Source organism: Epargyreus clarus, unplaced genomic scaffold (genome assembly GCF_041222505.1).
Source record: "Epargyreus clarus isolate Ecla_fem2 unplaced genomic scaffold, WU_Ecla_fem_2.2 ptg000023l, whole genome shotgun sequence".
NCBI classification, from domain to species: domain Eukaryota; kingdom Metazoa; phylum Arthropoda; class Insecta; order Lepidoptera; family Hesperiidae; genus Epargyreus; species Epargyreus clarus.
In genome coordinates, this window is record NW_027332230.1 from 5,145,205 (window position 1) to 5,170,638 (window position 25,434).

The 25,434-nt window shown below is 33.1% G+C and overlaps 1 protein-coding gene across 1 annotated transcript; it reads right to left on the bottom strand.

The window, feature by feature from the left end:
* Positions 1 to 6,630: 6,630 nt before the first annotated feature.
* On the bottom strand, positions 6,631 to 19,205 carry Tsp2A (tetraspanin 2A). Its single transcript, XM_073086004.1, has 5 exons — positions 18,987 to 19,205; positions 8,818 to 9,015; positions 8,225 to 8,401; positions 7,110 to 7,295; positions 6,631 to 6,811 (listed from the first exon to the last, which is right to left on the bottom strand). Exons 1-5 carry the CDS (start codon positions 19,092 to 19,094, stop codon positions 6,731 to 6,733), a joined length of 750 nt encoding a protein of 249 aa, XP_072942105.1. The 5' UTR covers positions 19,095 to 19,205; the 3' UTR covers positions 6,631 to 6,730.
* Between the last annotated feature and the right edge of the window lie 6,229 nt (positions 19,206 to 25,434).

Consider the following 25,434-nt stretch of genomic DNA (forward strand, 5'->3'; position numbering starts at 1 on the left):
TATTTACGCTAAATTTAATTTGAATTATTGAAAAATCGATAATAACTTCTTGAAATTGAAATACTTACGAATTATAAGTGATTCCACCACCTTGGGTGATTTTTCCGCTGTAGTTTGTGCAAAATATCATGACACAAGACGGCATTTTTAATCACTTTTCAACACAGAAACTATGACATAGACACGACCATTCTGAGAGGCGCGCGGCCCGTGACTAAGTTGTCATAGGCCAATTAGCCCATGAATCATGTGCCAAATTTCGAACGTGTATGACTCATCTACGTCTTTATTAGTAGTATATCGATGATTAGATGTATAGTGCCGTTGTCGTGCCGTGCCGTTGTCGTCCCATTGAAGAAGCGCCCAATGCCCAAACACACGCTGATACACGCGATGATAAATGGCCAATCTGGGAACGGCGCCGACTAACTAATAAATTTGAAATAAACGAAAATTGTCGGAAACAATGTTTTTCAAAAGCGTTCAATAAACAGATTCTCTATAATGATTTTATGGATACTTCTTACGCGCTAGGGATAATAGAGTTTGTCCTAATTGGCTTAAGTAGACTTAGATCTCAAGAGGTTTATTGTTTATCTGATAATAATATTGTATTATATAAATTAAAATTACTATCTTAAAGCGTTTCAATTTCGTTCTACTAATATTAATACAAGTTTTTAGACTAAACTTATTAAACAAATAACATAGATACATTAAGTTTGTAGGAACCCTTAACATAGGAATTATACTTAATGTACATCACAATAATGAAGTTAAAATTTCTATCAAAAAATTCAAAATGCGGAAGGAAATTTGAAAATTTATATCCCCATGCGTAGAGACTGGCGTTACTTCCGCACTTTACCTGAGACGTGTCGTTAAGATATGAGATGTTTAAAGCTCATGGTAGGCTTTAAGGAAACCTTCATTAACCTTTATATGAGTAAAAATTACTAGTGTTACAGTCACGTCACACTTATTCATGTTTAGACCACATAATTGCTGGCTGTTGAGAATTTACTTTACTTTTAAATACTTATTCTATTTTAATATTTCTGGCATATTCAGTGTTGCTTTGAGTTATGAATTGTCAACAAATTGTTGCTGTATCTTTTATAATGGAAGTGTGATAAATTAGAGGATAAAGATGTATTATTGTAAATGTTGGTGATAATTGAAGAATATCTTATATTTCAGGAATCGCTTTTGAGCTTTTTCATACTAGTAAAACCAATTTGTTTTTTCAGTCAACTTTAGATAATTATAATTTATTTATTTATAATTTAAGGTGACGGTATTTCTGTTACACATATTTCTGCTTAATAACATCAGTACTACTTGCTGCTGGGTTTTGATTTGGAGGATATCCTCCAAATCAAAATCCAGCAGCAAGTTATGGGTGAAACCCAGCAGCAGTTTATGGGTGAAAACAGGGTAATCGGGCTAGCTTTTAAATAATGTGTTATAATCATCATAGCGCTTAAGATTAGGTCAACATTATCTTCATTTAAGTAAATTCTATCCTTAAAAAAAATATTCACAATGCTACTTTATTTGGATTTACCATCTATTTTGTGTGATTGGTCCTTAAAAATGTTGAGTCCCACTTTGATTTTACTGTTTTATGAAGCACAAAACCAATTGATTGAAAACACGTAGCGAACTTCTTGTGTAAGATCAGTTAAACGGAAAGTAAGAACGGTTTGTAATTTGTAATTTATATAATAATAATAATAATAATAATAATCCTTTTATTTATCTTTAACCTAACCTAGATACATATAATAAAAGTTTAGTAATAAAAACGAGAAATAAAATAATTAAGTTAAAGCCCCTTTGCGGGTATAGGCCTCAAAGTAATTTATATAATCTTTTCTTATTCATATTATGAATGCTAAACAGTATGATTGTATGTTTCTTTATTTATTCCTCTTTAACGGTTCAGCTGTTAAACCGATTATCATATCGGTTAACCAATACATAGCTAAATCTCTATATATCTATTCTAACGTATCCTAAAAGAATTTACGGATCCTACCTAACAGTATCATAATAAAAAATAATTAAGGAAACTTGTAGAAGTATCGACTGTAAATCACTTTGCTTAGGCAAAGACAACCGGTTTGTATCTGTTCCGACGATGATCATCATTGAGTCACGAGCGCCCATAAACATTTGCAACCAACTTTATATAGAAAAGTCTATCTGAAGCCAGTCGCATGTGCGTTGCCAATATTGAAGGCTATGATTGTCGCAACAAATGTAGATCCACTGTAGAAAGTATTGCGGTAGTCGCTACTCGGTTTGACTGTGGTTTTACCACCTTTCAGAAGGGAACTGTTTTTACTGATATTTCTGTTGTTTATATTGAAGAAACAAAGTTGATGTTATTATTTACGTTACAACTTTATCTCTCTTTCATATATTTTATTAAATTAAAGCTTAATATCAAAGAGAACCTTTATAGAATAATTATTCGTACAACATGAAACTCAGTTGTTTCGCCGAATTATGCCCAAATAAAAGTCTTCGCAAAAATAACACCGAACAAGATTAAGAAAGAAAATGGAGGCAAATTAATTGTCTTGTTTGTTGTCTAACGGAGAAGTTCCCTTTATAAAACATGGTTCCAACGTCACAAGAGTTTCCGACACGATGCCTCTTTTAACAAACATACTGGTCATATATTCTCAAATATTGTTTTCCAAAATATTAACATATTTATCAAGATGTTTATTGTAGGAATTTTTCAGAAAAGGAACGCCGCGAGAGTTTTGGGATGCATCATAAGGATATTTTATGGTTTATTATATTTTTAAAATACTAATCATTTTAGAGTGATTGCATATATACTTGTATTATACTTGTCCTTGTATTATATGTTTTCTTGTTCGGTTTATTTGTCATACTTGTGTTTATAGTAAATTAAACAATAAACAACGCTCAGTTAAATTTAAATATAATTAACATTCGAATTGTGTCTTTTCGAATTTTCGAAAGTTTTTGCTTATTTGCACTTAATCAATCCAAGATGGTGTTAGTTTAAGGCGCGAAACTTACTATTTAGGAAATAAAAAGAAGAACAGGATTAAATGAAGCATTCAACAAAGAAAAGTGAAGTAGACATGTGTTTTACATTAGAACATACTGCTCTATGACAAATCTAACGTACACTTTAATATGTCGCAAAGATCTCTGCGTTGTTCTAATACTTAAAATTTCAGGTGAATTCGTTCTTTTAAGGTTTGCGCAGAATTCATAAAATCCGCCATATAAGATATTCAAATCCCTTAAGTGCACGTTGTGGTTGAATAGCGAGAAAATGCCCCATTTGGAAACGCTGTAAAACTCTTTATTTTTCTAGATTTTCAGGTGTATTTAGCTTGATTTACTGTACCGACGACGAATGTTGGTAATAAACTTGATGGGTTGTTCCTACATCGATTATTTTATTGACATGTTCCATATCTATGAATGAAGGTTCACAAATGTGCCGTGGCTGCAGTGTTTCTAAATCATTTCTACACTATTTCCTGCGTTGAATCTGTCTATTTTGCTTGTCCTAGGCGTTGATTTAGTGTTCTGTGATAGCAATCTATTTCTCCACGATCCAAGACTCCTGTACTGTTTGCGTTTGTTAACATGAACCTCTGCATTAATCCTTTGATATTAGGTAACTGGGCTCCATAACCGTTCGCTATTTCAGTCACATAAAAAAGACCTGGGTGAAGTGTGGTAAAGACGAAAGTTTATGACAATCCTTAGATTATAATCTATGTTACCGATATAAAATGTAACGTCCAAAATATTCACGTATCTACATTGTAATGTCCTCTTCGTCCATAGCCGCCGCTGGCGAAGTAGACGGGCGCGGTGTGACTTTTTACGACGTGATAAATTTTTAACGTCGCGAAAGTATTTTGCTGACTGTCGAAAAGGACAAAATGAGTTCTGAAAAAAGATAAGTTCGAAGTTTCGAAGTTTGAAGGTGGTAGAACCCTTTGGTACGACTCCGCGGGCACCACTGCCACATCTATTTCTGCCTCATAACAGCAGTGTTAAATGATGCCGTGTTCTGGTTTGAAGAGTGTGTGTGGTAAGGGAGACACTCTTTCCCGAGGCGTTAGTCTTAAGTCCTCAGGGGTAGCCGCGCATCTGTGGCCAACCTCAGGTAGAAATATCTAATCCTATCTGGGGTTGATTACAGATGTCCATGGGCAGCAGTAGCCACTTACAATCAGGTGGACTGCATGCTCATCTGCTACTCCTATATAATAAAAAAACAAGCTTTTTGGAATGTTAAAAAATATGTAACTGAATTAAATTATAGTCAATTTATATTAGGTATAGGATGTATAGTATTTTTTATTACAATGAAATTATCCAGAGGAATCAAGATAACGTACAGGAAGACAACAAACGCTGTGCCTGAAAACGAGTATTTGTATAACAGATCCCTATTGATGCCTCTAATGATTATAAACATTGCCACATTGATTCGATTTGCTCCAAGCAAAAACACAAATAATTCTTTACCTATCTGCTTGAACCATGAAAACTTCTACCATCTGCAACAGTGAAAACATACAAGGCGTCTTTCCGCGTCATTTGATAACGTCCAATGGATTGCACAGAGACTGGTCTCGACAAAGCTTTGCAGAGCAGAATATTGCGATGTATGTGTGTAATATTTTTTCATCCAGATAATACTACCATGGATGAATTATGACAGAAAACGTAGCGCTATCGTTTCGACATAAATCAATTTTTTGCTTAATTGCTCGTTAATCGTTCAGGGCAAAGTCGACTTTGTGTAATTTATTACATTTCGCTCTTGGAGTTTCTTAGAAAATAAGAGCCTGGATAACATCTCTTATTTAGTTAAAATTAAGTAAGACTACGTTTACTTGTGAAAGGATAAATATTTTGGAAATTAATTAAGCATTTATTTTCTTTGTAACTTTTGTTGGTATTTGGTATTAAACTACATTTTGTTTCAAGAATCTCCTCAGTAACTTGACCACGAATAACAAAGGTCCACAATAATGATATTGGAAATAAAAAATAACGAGTTCGAAAAAGAACTCATTCGAACCAAAAGGAATGTTATTTTTCGATAGAAGCTCCTATGTATAACAAGCAATAAATTTCATGTCTCGTTACTATGACGTGTGGCGTTGTTATAGACACTGTTTTGTCCCTGGAGACAATACAAACAGAAGTCTATTACGAAGAAAGAAGTGACATGAAAGGTTAAATATTGTTCAAGTTCAAAAAAGAACAAACTTCGACGTTATACATAATAAGCGAAGGAAGCTACATGGAGGTTGCCTCTGGAGACTAAGGTAAGACACCGGAGGTAAATAAGTTTTGTGTAATTTCGTTAATGCTTTCATACATGTCTTGCTCTTAGGAAAATTTGCTGTGCTGGTAATAAAATATCTAATGTAATATGTTATTCCTTTATAAGGGTACAACATCTGCGATGGTCTTTGTAAAATCTCATTGAATTTCTGCTTCATTCTAAATAATATATTGCATATGAAGTTACAAGCATATTTATTTTTTACATTCTTATTAGTATAATTATCTAGTATTCAATTATTGTTAGCATTCAGTAAATGTGATTCAGTTGCAAATCGAATATAAACGTAAATATCGCGAGGAAAGTTCCGAAGACCTGAGTTCTTCATGATCATCATGGTTGCAAATGGTATGGGACCTCTACCAACTTGTACCTATACGGCAAACATGCAACGATAGCATTAAATTATACAGCTATAATCTCTTTTCTATATCTATTTCTATCTTCTTTTTAGGAGACTTCCATTTTGGAAAGGGTAGTTACGAGTAGATTGTGATGTTACATTGATTAATATTTTCAAAGGATATGAAACGGTTCCCGCAATATTCAAGCTCTTTCAATTCTATAGATCATGTATCGGTTTCGAGCTTTTCAGCTACATAGTAAATGATCTAAAATTCCATTTCCCCTACGAACTTTACGCTGGAAACGTTTCCACTAAAACGCCTTCTCATGCAGTTGATTGCTCTCGGTAAATATGCATGCGCATTTGAATCCCAACTCAAACAAAAGGGGATCACTTGGCCAAATGTTACATGCCCCTCGGGTTCAAGAGGCACATCTTGGCGTGGATCCAAAAGTCAATTATCGAACGGCCTCGGATAACTTCGGCAATTATTCCTCATTTGAGCAGACACCTTAACGAGTGTTCCGCGGATTGAACGACACTTGATACTCGGCGTTTTTGGCCCAACAACGATGTCGACTCTCCAATCATCCGGACACTTCATTAATTATTATTCATTTGACTAGTGCTCGGGCGTTTCACGATTCTTTTGAGCAATTAGTCGGATATCACCAAATTTTGGTCCGTTGATAAAGCACTCTTTAATTTCTTATGTATTGTGAACCAGGTAATAATAAATTTAAGAATTCTAAGAAATAAATCTTGGATTCTTGCTGTCGTAATCTTGTATAGAAATACTTAGTAGTAATTTATTTTATTCTAGTACACTCATAACAAACCAAATAATACCACTATGTTTTACGATTTATTTTAAATTTATTCACTATTATAATTAAAATATAAAACGGTGGCTCAATGAATATGTTTAATACAAGCAAAACATTTTTAGTGTCATTTATAAAAATAAAGTTTAATACTTAATTGTATATCTCTTAATTCTATATCTGTAAGTTCCTCTAATTCTTATAGACTACGGATTCTTCTTCTTCTTTCTTCACGGCTTGGATGAGAACCAGCGACATAACAGCGTTGATCACCTGCCAATATTTTTAAGAAGTCGTTTATACTTTGTAGCTTTTAGGGAATGGCATAACTTCCTTTCTTTGTGTTTGTTGCACATGAAATAAACAATGAAATCTTTTTTCATATTTACATCTTTTTATAAATATTTTAATTGCATGTATAACTTAAGTAGTTCCAAACTTTCGTTAAAACAAAACAAAACTACCTGCCTAACTTTACGTACCTAAAATTGAGGTAACTAACACTAGGTTTTATACCACACTACTAAAATTCTATAAGTTTCTATAGATATTTCTGTAATAATTGACTTACACATATTAAGCAAGATGCGAGCACGATACCAGCCAGCCACCCAGTCTTGCCCTCCAGGTACCAAGTGAGCTCATCAACACAGCCGTGGAAGTAAGCGTTGCCGGTCACAGAGTCACGACATTCAGCTGGTAGAGGCTTGTTCAAGTTGATGAAGTCCATTGGTCCATCAGCACCGCAGCAGCCGATCTGAAGTTATTAAATAGTTCATTTTTTGTGAAATAAATTTCCTAACTCACCATTTTGATAGAATTGTTTGGCTGATTTTCGTACTAAATGTACGAGTATAAATAAGGATTATTGTTTAAAATTAAATGTGTCACTAAATGATTAAAAATAAAACGAATAATTTATAGAAATTATTAATTCTTGCCATTTCAATAGCTTTGTTAAATTGTTTTAATTTAAATTGACCTCTGTCAAGAGACATGATTACCAAAGACAAATAAACGCTTAGTCTATGAAACTTTGATTCAATCAGTCATCTATCAATCACGAAGAACGTGGCTGAAAGGATAGTCCAGCCGATATATAGAAAAACGCATCAAAAAATAACCGGAATACTGCGGAACCAAATGATCGATTCAAACTGGATTTTCAGCAGAAGTTTGATCCCGGTGGATTTTTGAACGCGACAATATTCAATCGGACACGGCACGGGACATGGCAGGAAGTCATTCGATTAGTGCGACGTCCCTAACGGCCGGCTGTAGCCCAGAGTTGCTCTGGACCTCCATTTCCAATTTTCACGTCAGCTACCTATTTGCTGGTTATGCGTGAATTAATTTTGATATTCGATCAGGGTTTGAACAAGCAAAAACTATTCTAAAGTATCATCAGTAATATGCCGATGACTCCTATGCATCTCAGCATGGAGTGGCACATTTTTACATATATTTTTTTTTTTGTTAAGTGTAATTTACATTTTATATGTTTGGGTAAAAATGAAATAGATAATCTTTTTGATAAAAAATAAAAAATTAAAGTTTTCTATTTTTACTACTATAAGCAAAATTTTAGTTAAGTTATTAAGCTTATAATATAACCATTGAATTCATTGTATAGTTCTTCGGAAAAAATCATATATTCAAGTAATAAGTTTGGAAGTTCATTCTTACCCCTTCCTGCACCATCCTCAGAATTTCCCGGCTTCCATCATGCTGTGGGTTGTTCATAAGTCTAAGGATGACATCTTTCATGATAGGTTGAATGCTAGAGTCGTACGTGGAGAAATCAAGAACCACGCATGCACCGATCAGTCCAAACACAAATAGGGCAGCTTGTGTTCCTATGTACTGTAAAAGTAATAAATTTTATAAAAGGCGTTTAATTCCCAATCATATTCATGTTCTAGAATACATTTTCTTTATTTCTCTGTAGAGGTATCAAAGTTGCATTCATTTATAACTAACTGATAAGGAAGATTGGCTACCTAAAGGTAAGTAATCACAATAATTATTTATTTTAAGAATTTTATATCACCCCTAGATAAACAATTTTATTAGAAGCAGTAAAACTTTGATGTGTTCTTGTTACTTTACTTTAGTCACTTTCTATATTCGCACCTCAATAATTAAAGTTAAAATAATTATTATCAGATGAAATCAATGTCTCAATGTTTTTTTAAACATTGCGATTCCATCAAAATGGACATGCAAGAATATAATGAAGAAAATTAAGACGTAGAGTTAAAATAAATCGAAGAACTTACTCCATACAACAACACAACATTTTCCATCAAGGCAGACCCACATCCAAGGAAGGCGACGACCATGATACCGAGGGAGGCGATTAGAATGATGTAGATGCCAATGAAGTACCGCTGCAGCTCCAACACTCGCATCCACTCATTGAACCCTGGCTCGATGCAGATCCATAGGCAGAGCGCGAATATGGACAGACCGAATAACTGTGGAATGAAGGAATTTAGATGTATAGTGGAAGGAAAGATTAATTTGATTTACTAACTAAAATAAAACGGTATTCAATACAAGTCAACTATATACATGGTATATGGTGTGTCTTCTCATTATCTTTATAGGTTATGTATGTATGTATGTATGTATGTAGCTGTACGTTTTTATAGTCATAATAATAATAATTGCTATAAGTTAAATAAATTGAAAAAAGTCCATTTCCTTAGCAATTTCTTAAAAAGTCGTCTCTCCTTTGTTTTTGTCGTCTGTTTTTGGGAAATCTCAATATTTATGTACGCGTCACAAGTTGCGTCTACTTACCATGTTTTGCTCTCTTTGGGAGCTAAAAGAGACTTTTTGTGACGTTAAAAATTTATAGCGTCGTAAAAACTCGCTCGGTACTCGTCTGCCACGCCAACGGCGGCTCCTAAGTATGAATATGTCATAACAACGTAGATACGTGAATATTTTGTGCATTAAATTTTATATTGGTAACATAGATTGCCGACTTAAGGATTGCCGTAAAAAGTTTCAGGACTCTCTTTAGCGCGTTATGGTATTTTTTCATTTTAGGTGTATGACGAGTTTTCGCAATATTGATAGTACTTTGAGTAAAGAGTAACGGCAGCATTTCGGCTTCATTGTAACAGTTGTCAAGCACCTTATTGTGACTCTTGGGAGCCACCAAAGCTGGAATAATAAAGATTGTAACGCTTTAAAATGAGGCTTTTCCTCGCAATTCGACCACAACGTGCACTTAAGGGATTTGAATATCTTACATGGGAGATTTTATGAATTCGCATATCCCTCGGAATTCGCTTAGAATTTTAAGTTTTAAAACATTCACTCAACTCTGAGAGTGTTTCGACGTGTTGAGTTAGGATAATCGGCTTTTATTTTCGACCTCCGGCTAATTCCCGTCTGGTTTTTGGGGTGGCGGATAAATCAAACCGTCGTCGTAAGTTACTGGGACGACGAGATATTTCAATTTCGAATGACACGGTATGGTATATGTTACAGTAAAAGTAACAGATTTACGGGCCGCCTCGCGAATTTAACACATTTTTTACGAAAATTGGCAGACGACGTTTATGAAATTTATTGACGGATAAAGTACATCTCATTGGCGAATAGAGTAGAATTCATACATTTTTCGTTTCATTTATAAATATGTTCAATGTCCTCCACTTAAACTGACGCTGTAGCTTCTTGCCAGAAGTCGATATCATTCTGCCTTTTAATGTTTTCTCTACCAATAAACTACTCTTATTATAATACGAGTATAAAGCTTTTGACGCCTGCTGGCTTAACAGCAACTGCCTATTGGAAGAAAAAAAAATTTGTTTGGTTATACATTAATGTACTTCTTGACCACACTTTAAACCATATTTGCGTTGATCCAACTGCTCGATGAAACTACTAAAGTTTATGCACACACAATCTAATTTATAGATATTTTTAATTTATTAGTACTTAGATCTTCATATTTTATGCAGTATAAAAATAGTCATTCAGAAGAATTCAGGCAAAACTATAGCAGAGCGAACTCTTGAACTTATTTGCAATTTTAACGAAGAACTAAATGGAGTTTTTGAAAGATGGCTTTTAATTTATTAATATTTACTTTTGATGCAGTTTCAATCTTGAACCTTTCGACTGAATATTTACATAGAAGAAGTTACGAAATTCAATATTGACTCCTATTGCATTTTATAAATTTAGAATTTAAACGATATGTATGGCGGAGCAGCCACCAAACCGATTTAACTAGCAAAAGATTTAGGATTCTATTCCCAGTCGGGTAGTCATTTAAATTAATAAATTAAATTTGTAAAGCACTGCGAAGACTTCGTCACTGGCTGACGGGTGTTTGCTTGTTTTATGTCTTAAAATCGAAATCTGATATTTTGTAAAGAATTAACAGTATTGTATTAAGGATTCTCTATCATTACAACTGATACTCGTATAGATAATCATTACATTTTGTACACTGTTATGGTCGCTTCTTCTAACTAATTGATGTAATGCTTGAAACTAACCTGTTTCAAAAGCAAATGATCAAGCATTATTTTCTTAGTTCACTTAAGAAATTTGTAATGAAAATTCCATATAGCTCACCTGCATAAACAGTACCGAAACTCGGGGTGATAATACAATCAATACTTAATTAAAACATCGTCGAAAATTCATTAAAATTATAACTCGAGTCGACGAGGCGGGAATCGGTTTACAAGTTGATAGAAACTTAAATTGTTGTGGATTCGTTTGATTGAGTCCTAACTTCGTGAATGGTTTTAGGCTATTGTTGTACCAACGGCTACAAGATATCGAGTATAATAAATTTTATGGCAACATTACCCTTAGTATGAGTTTTTACGTTTTTACGAAAATGACTGTTTTGGTATATGTTTACGTATTTGCTAATCCATTTGCAATCAGCGGCCCTTTTTTTTTTTTTTTGTTTACGAGGGGGAAAACCTTCAAAAGGTACCCGGTGTCGTGGGAGCGACGTAGGGTTATGTGGGATTCTTACCGCACTAAAACCCCCCCGGTGGCCGTCCTCGGCGCTGCGTAGAGGGCTCCGGGATCTCCAAAGGAACGCAACCGGAGCCCTCTTAGCGCGTTGCCCCGTCGGGCTCCGCCCAGGTGAGCTTGGCGCTCGCCACACCGTCTGGTGCGAACTACAGGGACGAGCAATCAGCGGCCCTAGCGGACTGCATCAGAACTGATTGGAAATATATGGGAAATACGTAAACAGATACAAAAACAGTAATTTTTGTAAAAACGTAAAATCTCATACTAAGCGTACAGTAGTCTACTTTACATAGTAAATTATGCATTCTAAATTCCACACTAGATTTTGGTCTTAAACAAAATATTAACTTTTTTATTAATTTATTCATCAGTTACTGGATTGGCTTTATTCTAAATAAAACATATTACTTTAATATTTTTCGAGAAAAGAAAGTACAATTTAAATAAATGGATATAGGTATAGACTGAGAATGCGTAGAACGGTCTACATATAAATCTTTAATTTATTATTAATCTGTTTGCTTTTTGATATGCATTTATAGTATGCAGTTAAACATAGTGTACAATTTTAATGTATACATTTTGAATTTTTTATCGTTTGTTTGTGTGTAAATTTGGTAACCTTTTTGGGAATAAAAAACGGGTAACTTATAACTAGTTACGTTTCATAACTACTTAAAGATTTAATTTAGGTCGAGAAGTCAATAAATTGACATTACTGTAAGGCGAACCTTGTCTTAGGCAAACGTTCTCATATATCTTGCGTGTACCCGCATGTCAATACCCCTTGTGGAACAACCTTTGCAAATAAGGGTAGAAATCTTAACTTACTAATTGGTTTGAACATCGTTTACTGTAATTGTAGATAGCCGTTTGTTTATTTAAGACATTTTTTTGGAAACTGTTATTCATATTTACAAATATAACCACACTTACAATGCCATCTAAGTTTTGTTATAACGTAACACCTAATTACATTCTGATAAGTAATTTAATATACTATGACATGATATTAGATCTAGCAGATAGGTATAGAATTTCATGTACCTAAATCATTAGAAGCTTTACCGATAAACCAAATTAAACGGTTTATAAGTTAAAGGTGCTACTTTTGATAGAGCTACTGTATAACACTGGTGTAAGTAATTTTGTTAATGTTGTGTTTTGTAAATAAATAGGCTGACAAGACATATTACACATTAATATTAACATGATATACGCCCGCTAGTAATAAAATCAATCTAACCAAGTTTCGCTTCATAAATATTGAAATTTGATCATTTCGGGTAGTTTCTGGTAGAAATTGTTTAGATTAAATTGATTAAACATTGATTATTAGTAAGGGTTGTTAATCTAACGGCAGCAAACTTAACTGCGTTCGATCTCATATAAGATTTTTATGATATTTAGATCCGACCTTATAATTTTACGAACGACAAAGAACACTTAAAAACGGTCTTTTGCATCAATTTCATGCTTTACGAGAGATTTCTATTGGCGTGAGCCCAAAAGTCAATTATCGAAACCCCTCGGATTACTTCGGCAATTATTACTCATTTGTGCGGAACACCTTAACAAGTGTTCGGGAACGACACTTGACACTCGTTTTGGCCCAAGTTCGATGCCGCCACCAATCACGTGGAAGTAGGAAGTTTGAGCTATTATTATGTAATGTGTGGCTTCATGAAGCGCGTGTGTGCGTACGGCTACGTACGGACACGTACGGAGCTTCTTGATATTTGGCGAAATATTGGGAAGTAAATTTCAATATGTTTCATTAATATAATATACATCACTGTTCGTATGAATTAAAAATTTACGATGATGCCATGACAGAAGTATTTCTTAATAGAAATATGATCGGAGATTAGTTCATATATAAAAGGTATATGTGTGATATTTGAACTAAGCTTTCTGTCATAAAGAGCGATACTGCTAAATCATTACTTGATGCAATAATTTGAAGTTGATAAATTTATTTGTGGTTCGTCTCCGGAGGCAACAAAGCCACACCTTCTGTCTAATACTTAATAGTAGTGTCTCTAATAGCAGCACTGATATTAGACCAGACTTAGGTAGGATTCTTTACCTTAGGTTGATTATAGATGTCCATAGGAGGCAGTAGCAACTTATTAGGTGCATTGCATGTTCGTTTGCTACTCGTACTTAAGTACTATACAAAAAATAACCGATATACTGATGAAGGAGTACCGTAACAGTCGAAACTGTATAATTCGAGTATTTTTAAAGGCTCTGTCGCAATGCCTACCTAAATGATTGTATTCAAATAACGCGTCCAATTAAAAAGTGTTAATTGCGCTATACGTAGAGGACCGCTATCGTTTTTGGCAACGGGAATAATTGATACGCAACTTTTTACAACAGCCGTTGCATTTAAAGGACTTATTTTAAAAATTCCAAAGTGTTTCTACTTTGGAAAATTTGTTAGTTATTTTTCTTATTAAAACTTTAGTCTTCGACTTTAGTCTTCGTTATTTATCTGACTATTATTTTATATAGAACAGTTTAGCACCTTAGACAAAAATACTCGTAAATAACCATGACATAGATAATTATATATGTTTTTAAATAGTGCACCGTAAGTTGTAACAGATATAAATTACTACTTACAAAGTTTGTTTTGTTATAGTTTTATAAAATACAAGCTGAGCCGGCAAATTTTGTACCGCCTCAAAATCTATTTATCAAACATATTTCATATAAAATATAGCCTATGTTACTCGTGGATTGTGTAGCTTTCGAATGCTGAAAGAATTTTTAAAATCGGTCCAGTAGTTTTTGAGCCAATTTATTACAACCAAACAAACAAACAAAGTTTTCCTCTTTATAATATTAGTGTAGATTTCTGGGAAAAATAACTAATAAAAATTGCTGCTTTAGTGTTGTCATCGAAATGAAGCGGTAATTACAATTTATACCTTTTAACTTTCCGTCTAATGAACATTACATTTTCATATTTAGTGAAGTTGATAAAGCTGAGATACAAGAAGTGCTTTATTTATGTCATTAATCGATTACTGTGCCATCACTGTCTCCTCTAAGAAAGAGAAGGGCTTAGACTTATGCTAGAGTTCGCCGCGCTAGCCAAGTGCGAATTGGTAGATTTCATATACCTTTAAAAAGTTTATTTTTATAGTTTCAGACGTTCATATATACTTTCACGCAATATTTTCCTTCGCTGTTATAATATATGTTATAATTAAAGTCTAACACGTACATAATTTCAAAAAATCAGAGGTGCCCGTGATTCGAACCTTGGATATTCCGATCGAGAGTCTTTCAACCACTAGACTACTTTTACTAATGTAACGCTTAATTTTCCTAATTAATCCGACTTAATCCCTGTATCGACACAAGTTGTGGCCGGGGAGCGCGATTTACTGCGACGCCATGTGCGTCTAATGTACGTACTTCACAACTTTACTCTGTAATGTTGTAACATTATTACATGCTTTAGTATAACATAGAGTATCAAATAATTTTGTTTTAATTCTCCAACTAGTGAATTAATTATCAAACAGACTCAGAGTTCTGGATTCGACACCCGGTTAGGTAAACATCTGAACGATTTCAGTTTCAGGTTTAAGAGCTTGTGTAATCACAATTTTGTGTATTAGTGCGATATATAAAACCGAAGTGTGAGATAGAATAGGTTTACTTATTTATACATTTTGTATCAACGCACATTTAACATCCTCGTAAATATAAAAAACATTTCAATTTTCAAAAAGAGTTCTATATGAATCAATTTTGAATAAATGAGAGTTGAATTTTAATTTGTATCGTACTTGACAGCAAAATTATCGTCTAGCATCTTAAATAAATATCTTTAAATTCATTCATAAAACATTACACATAATGTTTTCAATAAATAATCCTCGAGTTAATAAGCTATGGGTATAGAATATTAAAAAGAAAATGCTTTTAACGTAAATATCCTTAGCAGTATTATTTCAGACTTAAAACAATAAACTTTGTTTTACAGACTTGCCTTCTTACAAAACATTTACAGTTTTCTTTTTAAAATGCGGCTGATTTATACGCCTCAACTGTATTTCGTAGCAGCTGTGCCACTACGACCTAAGAAAGCTTAATTTGAACTATATAGAGTATGTCTATACTACAATAGTGTACTTAAGTATTTTTACACTGTTTAAATGCTTAACGCTCAAGTTTTATACATAATGCAAAGAGAATAATTAATAATTTATACATTTTTGTTCATTACATTTTTAAATTACATATTTTTTGGGATTTTGGTGAATGTGATCACATTATTGAGCGTGTGGTGTTTTAGGATCAACTTTTTCTAGAGTAAAACAGTTATTGCGTATCGTTGGTAAGGTGTAAATGCTGGATAGCTGTGGGCCTCAAATTGTATCACATCTGTGATCGTCTTCAGACAAGAGCCCTTGTTTTATATGAAGGTGTTCACAGGTATGCATATTGCATAGCGGCAGGTACCTCTTCCAAGCCGTTGGACTGCTAGCTTGTTAAGTTAGCAACCTCAATCGTAAAAACCTCACGTTGCTCCATGTGTTGATTGAGACATAATAGGTATTATTAGTCTAATGGCATTTATTACTTTTATTACCAATCATATCATGCATTCCAATTGAAACTCAAGTAAGATAACTTAGATGAGTAAAATACGTAGATTGATCACTCCTAACAAGAAAGTGTAACCAGTTCTGAGAATTGAAATTGTTGCGTAAATAAAGTGTTGCCACGTCTCCGTTCTAAAATGTTCCTAAAATCTTTGAAATACTTATTTATTTATTACGTAAATTGCGTAGTAAGGTTTTTTTTTAATTTTACTCAATCAATAAATGACAAAATCATCCTTTTGTGGCTTCATTCAATTTCAAGGCGATGAAATAGGTATCTTTCTATTTTATTTATCAAAGTAAGATAATGACGATACCACGAAGTATATAGGAGATGCAGGAATTAAAAACGGAAGTGCTACTACTAGTAATTTGTAATGGAATTTTATTTATACGCGTGATTCAGCGCATGACAGCGTTATACTCGGAAAACAGGACAAGTGCCTTATCGCACTGATAAAGTGATTCTTTGTGCCTTGCCCTTTATTTTAGCGTATGAAATACTCGCTTCATGTGATAAAAATGATTAAAGAGTAGAATGCATTGTAGGAAGATTTATTATTTTTATTATTAATGATTTAAGTAGATGCTGGCTGACTTAAGCTCATTATTCATAATAATCAACCAACCAAATGCTTTTCTTAAGTAAATTTATATATTAGACAATTTCTGACAAGTAGAAATTGATAAACTTCAATCATTTGCAAGTAAACTTTGAATAAATTATATAAATTGAGTGCGTTATAAATAAAAAGACTATCTTAGTTTCCAGGATTGGTAAGACATCTGCATAGAAGAGACAGTTTTTTCTGTTTCATGGGCATCTGTGAACGGCTTCAGATAGAAGCTGAATTCTATATGGAGTTTGTTACATATGTTCATGGTCGGCAGTGACCACTTACCTAGAATTAATGATCTATGTACCTGTTTGCTACTTTGATAAAAAAACATACTACAGTCATTACTATAATTATGTGAGAAATTATTATGGAACATATCTGTTAAGAGAAAAGTTATATAGAATTCGGTAGCTTATTAAAAATAACTACGTTCTTCCACAAACGAGTTCCGCGGAGTTTTCTTCCCATATTTTGTTTTACACGTACGAGTAAATACATTTTCAAAGAGGATTTCAAAACAAAAATGACTCAAATAACTGCGTAACCTAAATTGGGCTCGGTTGTAGGCAAAAATAAACATACTCTTGCATAAAAAACCAAGATCTTCATTTATAGTAACTGAGAAAAGGTTTTTGAAGGAACAATAATTAAGGGTACAAAAACTGGACATTATCATGGTATTCATATAAAATCTTTTATCCCGCTGACAGTTGACAAAATATTCAGATTAACTACCACTTGGTAATAACTCGTGGACGATATTTTCGTCTATTACTATATATTGGAATATCTTTGTTTATTTAATATATTATTTCAGTATTTGGATGTTAAATAAGAAAACTACGTAGTTTAATTTATACAAATTTGAACTCTATTTTTTTTATAACTTCTAATTAATTAATTTAAAAATTGGCTTGGACATTTTCAATTAGGAATTTGAATCTTTTCTAGTGTTCAATTAATGGATTTTTAATGGATTTTCCAAAGCAAATAAATTTTCTTTTCGTATTATATTTTTAGATACAAAATCGAAGCGCATTAATCATTTCGTATTAGATACAATATTGACGTTGAATGTTATCTTATATTTTATCTAACGTGTGAGAGAGACAGCACTACAACTATACTACACGATCGTAATGACCTCATAATAGAAAAAAACAAAGATAGCATGAATGACACATTCCATATTTATTGTTTAGAATAACGAGGATAAATATAAAAGTACCTGTGCGTATTGGAATGAATAGAAATTTGTAAAAGAAAACTATTCTTTATGCAGCTAATTATTTTCACAGCTTCTTTTCTATTTGAGGGAAATACGAAAGGTGGTAGAGCCAGTGTTGTTCGACCGGGAGCTACCAATGCCATACCCATTACTAGCGTGAAACAGTAGGTTTCAGAAAAATAAATCGTTTTAAAAACACATAATACACTCGTTAGCGAATTGCATTGTAAACGTGGTTATAATAGAAAGCTTTTGCTTAATAAGAATACAAATAGCGAATCTTGGTCGTGTATATACTATGGTGTGATAATAATAACTTTTACCACTTTATGTCCATGATTCATTAAATGTAGATATAGTTTAGTTAAATAGTGAGTCATTTTACGTTTAGCATTTGTTTTCTTACTCGAACAGTTTAAATAGCTGGGTTTAAATAACCTAGCAGGATTTTTGACCACACCGCATTGGAGTAGCGTGGCGGAGTACTCTCCAGGTTTACCCAATTTTTGAGGAGAAACCTTTGTTCAGTAGTGGACCATATCTGGCTGTAGCCAATAGCAAATTTCGCTACACATTTACAACACAACATACTCGTATTTTGTAGCTAAGGCATCTTTCGAGTATTTTAATTTGTTAACAACTGGATTTGCCAATAACTTAAACAGTTATTTTGAAGTTGTATAATTATATTTCTACTTTTTTCAACTGTTACACACGTTTACGTTATTTGTTGCGTACGAAAATTAATCAGTAAGTAACGTAGAACTCATGACGTGACAATGAAAACGTAATTCAACTCCTTACAATTATAACTTTAAATCAAAGCACAACATGTACTGGCTTCTCAAAGTGTGTCGCAAACCAACCTTGTACAAGCGTTGTACAATCAAAGAAATACGGAAACAAAAGGTAAAGAAAAAAAGAAAGTTGCAGTGGTTGCAATTTGTACCCACCCACAGTACGACGTTGAAGCAGAACAAAGTATACTTGATACAATAAATCTGGGATTCGAGTTTCCCGACCGCCGGCCCCTTGCCGTCGCCTCTGCCAGCTCCCGCCATTACACTTCAATATCACTTCACTTTTAACTTCAACTTCAAAAGTAAGCCCACTCGCAGACGATCGAATCGTAACTGGTTATTATCTGAAGATAAGCGTTACACATAGCTAGGTTATCTCTGTTTGTCGAGATAAAATGTACGAAATGATACGCGGTTGGCATAGATTGCCACACCTGTTGTTAGTTGCCATTGTTCATATTTTAGTTTTTTTTTGGAATAACAACATTTTATTGATAATACTTGAATGGATGTGTACGAATACATAGTATATAGTTTTAATTGATTATTGGTTACAATTTTCTAAATCTAATTTTGTTTTTGTACTGTAACTAACTAATATTAACGGTGTAAAATCTTCGATAGTAAATTATTATTTACATACTTGTAAAAATGTGCTAATTTCAATAACTACGAAACCCATGGTTTTTGCATATTGTAATTTTCATGTTATAGATATAATTTTAGTTGTAGTGATTATTTTTATATGTGACAATACATTACATTGTACGTACAAAACAAAGATATTACTTTACAAAAAGTAAATACTTACACAAAATATGTAACTAATTTATCAATATTTTTTCCAATGTAAAGTACCATGACCATATTATCAGTAGTGTACCTACACGATTGAGCTGTCCATTAACTATTTGTCTACTTGATTAAATTTAGGTTAGACCATAAATAATGAATTAAAAAATATTGTCGGTTTCAGAAAATGTCATCATTAATTTGTCCGGCCTATAGATTTTTACCAGGCCCTTTATTGAGTTATGGGTTGAATTCCCAAGCGTCCAGAATAGATTGCTCGACCCACCCTCGCGGAACTGACGGCAAAGCAATAATACTACAGTGTAATTTACGAACAATCTATAGTGATGTGATGAAAAATGTAACTTTCGACAACAGGTTCGGTATTTGTTGCTGTTGTAATTTGATAGAGACTCTAGGTTCAGTACCCTTAGTATGAGTTTTTAAGTTTTTTTACAAAAATGTCTGTTTTGTATTTGTTTACGTATTTGCCCATACATTTTCAATCAGCGCCCCTAGCGGACTGTATCAGAACTGATTGGAAATGTATGAGAAATACGTAAACAAGTACAAAGCTATTTTCAAATCGTGTTCAAATTACATATTGAAATTTTTCTTTTTTTAATATGTAAAATAAAATTCTTAGTACTTACCATTACGTTCAAATTGCTTTAAAAACCTTACGTAGAACAAACAAAAATATTAAATAATGCGTAAAATGAAATAAAGTGATAAATTTACTTAATTTTTTGCAGTACAAATATCCTGGATTTCTGGTATCTTTAACCATCTTCATTTAATGAAGATAAATATTACGTTAATTTAATCACGAATATATGGAAAAATATTGTGTTACACTGTTTAATAAACGGGCATTATTATTTCTTAAAAAATATGCAGTATTTAAATTTAGAAAATAAGATTTATGCAGCAGGAAAATTTCCCCGCGATTTGGTAGGGTTACCGCACGTATATCAAGTCCATTGGTACGCGACCGAACGTGTTTGAAATCCGATAAACGGATTCAACAACTACAGGATATGGTGGACGATATAAGCTGTAAATATAAATTAGGAAGATATACGACATTTTAGAAAATCCGCACGCACGAGGCGTCGCCGTAAATCGTTTTATTGGCATAAATTTAACGTTCTACGAAATACCTACTATAAAAATGCCTGTCTATAAAAATATTCAGTAAACATTTTCTTAGTTATAGGTTTTCAGCTCGAAAGTTCCTAACGAAATAATTATAGTTTAACAACTAAAAACCACGCTAAAATCTCACAAAGAAAATCGTTAATCCTGTTAATTAAATTATTTAAATCGTGTATTGTCATCGGTTCTTGAAAATTGCTCAAAATTTTAAATTAATCGGACCATTCAAAGTGGGTAAAAATCGAGTTCAAAGATTCCGTTACATACATACATACAGGTGCTAATAAAAGCGTGATAAAAACACGTTACAATAATTTATAATGTAAGTAACTTCAATTAAAAATAAATTACGTCGTCACAGCGTACGTGTGGAAAAGTATACCACCACACCTATTTCTAGCGTGAAGCAGTTCTTCAATTTTGTGGAAGGGTATGGAATGTGGACTCCGGCTGACCTACATAATATGAGGCGCCCATTTTAGTACTTGGCTTCAGGTAGATCCTATCGGATGTGGATTTAGATACAAATGTCCATAAGCGGCGGGGATCATTTATCATCAGCTGGATTGCATGCTTGTTTGCAGGTATAAATATATGGTAATATATCATTTACAATGCATAGATTTATCATAATTCAAATAAAAGCCACAATTATTAAGCTATAATATTAAACCATTTTATTACCTACCTTATCTCGTTTTTACATTTTTATCATTCTAAGAAATTGAATAACGAACTAGACAAATGTTGGTCTATCCCTGCTTTTTATTTCCATTCCTTAACTCAATTTCTCAGTGTTCCTACAAAAACCTAGGAAGACTCACTTAAAACAGTGCATAGTGAGCGATAGGCACTTAGAAGAGCCGTGACTAGAAATAGCAAGCTACTTATGATTCTCGCTGTGGACTCAGATTGTTTGCGCTGCAGATCTGCTATTCCTTAGCAAAGTTACTTTTTGTTTACTTACAAGCTACTGAAATAGAAAATATTATTTTAAAAATCTAGCGCTTGAGGTTTTATCTGTGTTTGTGCTTTTTGTTATTTTTTTACATAAACCTTTGAGTGTTCTTCACCTTAAAATGTGACGATATATTATTTCAAAATAATCACTTATATCTTAAGAATGCATAATATTGAATTTAATCTTTTTAACATTTCATACAATTTTTCCGCTGTAGTTTGTGAATGTGTCTCTATTATTGTGTCAAAATCTAGATTGTGCTTATTACAAGAAATTCTTCTACCTTCCAGTTAGTGTTGAAAAGATGCAGCAAATTTTCCTTTAGCTGAGACAAATAGACAAAAATATCATCACAGGACTTAAGCATCGGTATTACGTAAATAAGCTCAAGATGGTAGAACCCTCTGTGGTGTTTCTTCGGAGGCACCTTCGCCACAGCTATTTCTGATTTAACAGCAGTGTTCAGTGCTGGTTTTTCAAGTTCGAAGGGGTAAGGAAGATATACATATCTGAGACGTTACGATTTAGTCCTCTGAGCATGTATCTATGAGCAGCAACGGCCACTTACCTTTAAGTGAACAGCATTCCCATTCCTACATCTGAATAAGCTTTCAGTCCACCTGATGTGTTTGACAATTGCACAGAAAGCAGCAATTTACTACACTTACTTCCTAGAGTCACATAATTAATATTCAACACGAAACGCAATCAAAACTGAAGTGTAAAGCAATAAAATCTCAATATAGTGCATTTCCGCAACAGTGATGCAATGTTACTTGAAATGAATTTCTAAGCAGCCGGTGATTATTTACAGAGCAACCCGAGCGATGTCCCTCGACTCCTCATTTTATGCGCGAAGGAACTAGGGTTGTCACACGTCGGGGACAGTATTTATGAAAAATGTTCAAAATTAAAATAAAACAAATGTTTGTTGATAGAATGAGTGGGAAAAGTATAGAAATAGGTTTTGTGTCACTCCTTTGATTGATTAACTTTCAAATAATCGAAACTTAGAATTAGCAATAATTAATTATTTATCTCTTTTTCATTATAACGACAATAAAATAATCAAAACTTTGGTTCTCTTAGTGAATGATAAGACGAAAAAAATACAGTTTACGACCGATGCTTTATTTAATCTTCTAAAAAGGATTACATTTTTAAATTACAATAGAATTTATTTTCTTTTTTCCTTTTTATTGAATATTTAGATGATTTAGAAAAATATAGAATAAATATTCTGTTTACAAAATATTAAGTAATTTATACAATACGATGTGTGGTTGTAATCGATTTGTCGTAAAAATTGGTTTCTCTGGTTATCGATTTGTATGTCAACATGCTTAGAGCCTAACGATGGCATGTGTCAAAATGGGCCTATTAAATTGTGACGACTATAAGTCTTCGCAAATAATTTGTGCGATCCTCCAGAAGGTTACCCTCAATTGAAAATCATAGGATAGGAATCATCCCTGTGGTCGAATAACTAAATCATATACTAAATAAATAATGTGGTACTTATTGATGCACTTAATTGAAACAACTCATTATGTAGTACCTTTCTAGACTGTCAACTACTTCGGGCATAAATCTCAAAAACATAGATAAAGAGATGGTTCTACTACACTCCAATAAAGATATGTTATAACTTTAACTGTGTGTGTGAGTTAGTTATATTTGTGTACGTATGTGGTAGTAAAACAATTTTTCTTGCCTCGACCGCTGCTGTCAGAAACTGCCTTAGTAATGAAATGTGCCCTCATTTGAAACTCATTTGTAACAAGCCACTATGTTGATTATTTACAAGACGCCCCTCAGGTCCCCTTTGACTTCAATGTGAAATTGAAGTAGGGATGTCATTTTTATGTATTCACCACAAGAATATTATATTCTTTGCATAATGTCTGGCAAATGTTATTTGGTCATTTCATCTTGTGGGTATAGATACTTAGACATTTGTTTAAATAGCGCAAGAGATCTACTTTGTATTTTTCAACATGACGTTTCGGGTTCTTCTATATGTATCTTTCTGGATTTATATATTTTTCGAATGGTATATTTATTCGTTTTAATTTGGCTTTAATATTGCTGTGATAAAAACCATACCTTACCTTCCCTCTCCTCCCTATTAAGACTAATCCAATGACACTTAATATATTCCGTTTAACCGTTTCGACTGGAGAGCCTACCAAAAAAATAGATATATGTACATTGTACATACATAATGCCTACATACATACATAGGCTCGGAAAATATTACTCGACTCCTACCTGCTAAATCCTCGACTACTAACGACTACTAACAAAAAACTACTTTTGTATGCCTAACGTTGTTGTCAGAGTTATAGAAACATGTTCCAATTATTCAGAAACTGTTTTAATTAATCGAAACCTATCCTCACTACGCATGTGTCACTTAACAAGGAATAGAATCGATATCAAACGGTATCGTTGACTCGATACCATGGATAGCGACCGTTTTATTCGCTTTTCATCGATTGTCTAGTTTTCTATTCCAATATAGGAGAGTAGATACAATTCTTTCGATTGGTCGTTCTGCAGAAACGGTCTTTTACATTTCCATAACGGTTGGTGCGTGCTATGGTCAGGAATTGTAACAGTGTCATTCAATAATACGGAGTGGTCAAATTGGATTAATTTTGGCGTATATGGAGAGTAATGTTTTTCGAGCAGTATGTAATTATGTATGTATGGCACGTCCTACAGCCAGAACGACTTGACGTATTTTAGCATATTTTATGAGGTGTCGTGTATTTGTCAAAATTGTGAGAGTGACATAAGGCTACATTAAATCAGTACCCTTAGTATAAGTTTTTACGTTTTTACAAAAATGACTGTTTTTGTATTTCTTTACGTATTTCCCATACATTTTCAATCAGTTCTGATACAGTCCGCTAGGGGCGCAGATTGGAAATGTATGGGCAAACACATAAAAAAAAATACAAAAACAGTCATTTTTGTAAAAACGTAAAAACTCATACTAAGGGTACTGTTATATACTTTCAAGCAGTCAGGATTTCTGTTTCATTTTTTGCTAATCAAAAATTAGCTACCTAGAGTTTTCCTTTCTAAATTTACTCATCAAGACAAAAACGATTAAGAACATAGTAGCCAAGCTTACCTAACTTAAGGATTATAGATAACTTTAATTGTAATGATATTGAACCAAAATCAATTCTTCGGCTGTCTTCCATACATTAAACGTGAATACTAATATTTCAAAGCATTATTTTTTAAAAAATAAAGTCATATTCATCCCTAAATCCCAAGGAGGCAAGGAGATATGAGTAAATAATTTTCCTGATTACCGTGTCGCGTCGCGACGTTGGTCCACAAAAATATTAAAACCTTCGCGCAAAAACGTGAGACAGAAGAACACTTCTAGCTTCCTTGAGTAGGAATCCTTTGAATCATTTTGATGTTATTTGTTGCTATTTATTTACATCTATCGTCTGCTGGGGTCTACAAATATTATAATATTATATTAGTATTTTTTTCGATGCGATGAAAGTGCATAATTTTGTATGTTGTTCGTAAATATAATAATAAAATAATAAAAAAAATGTTTTATTGATTAAAGTACAATTATTACAAAACAAGGCGCAACAAGTATGTTAATGTAAAAATGAGTATGATAATATATAATGTATAAGTATGATAACTTACTAA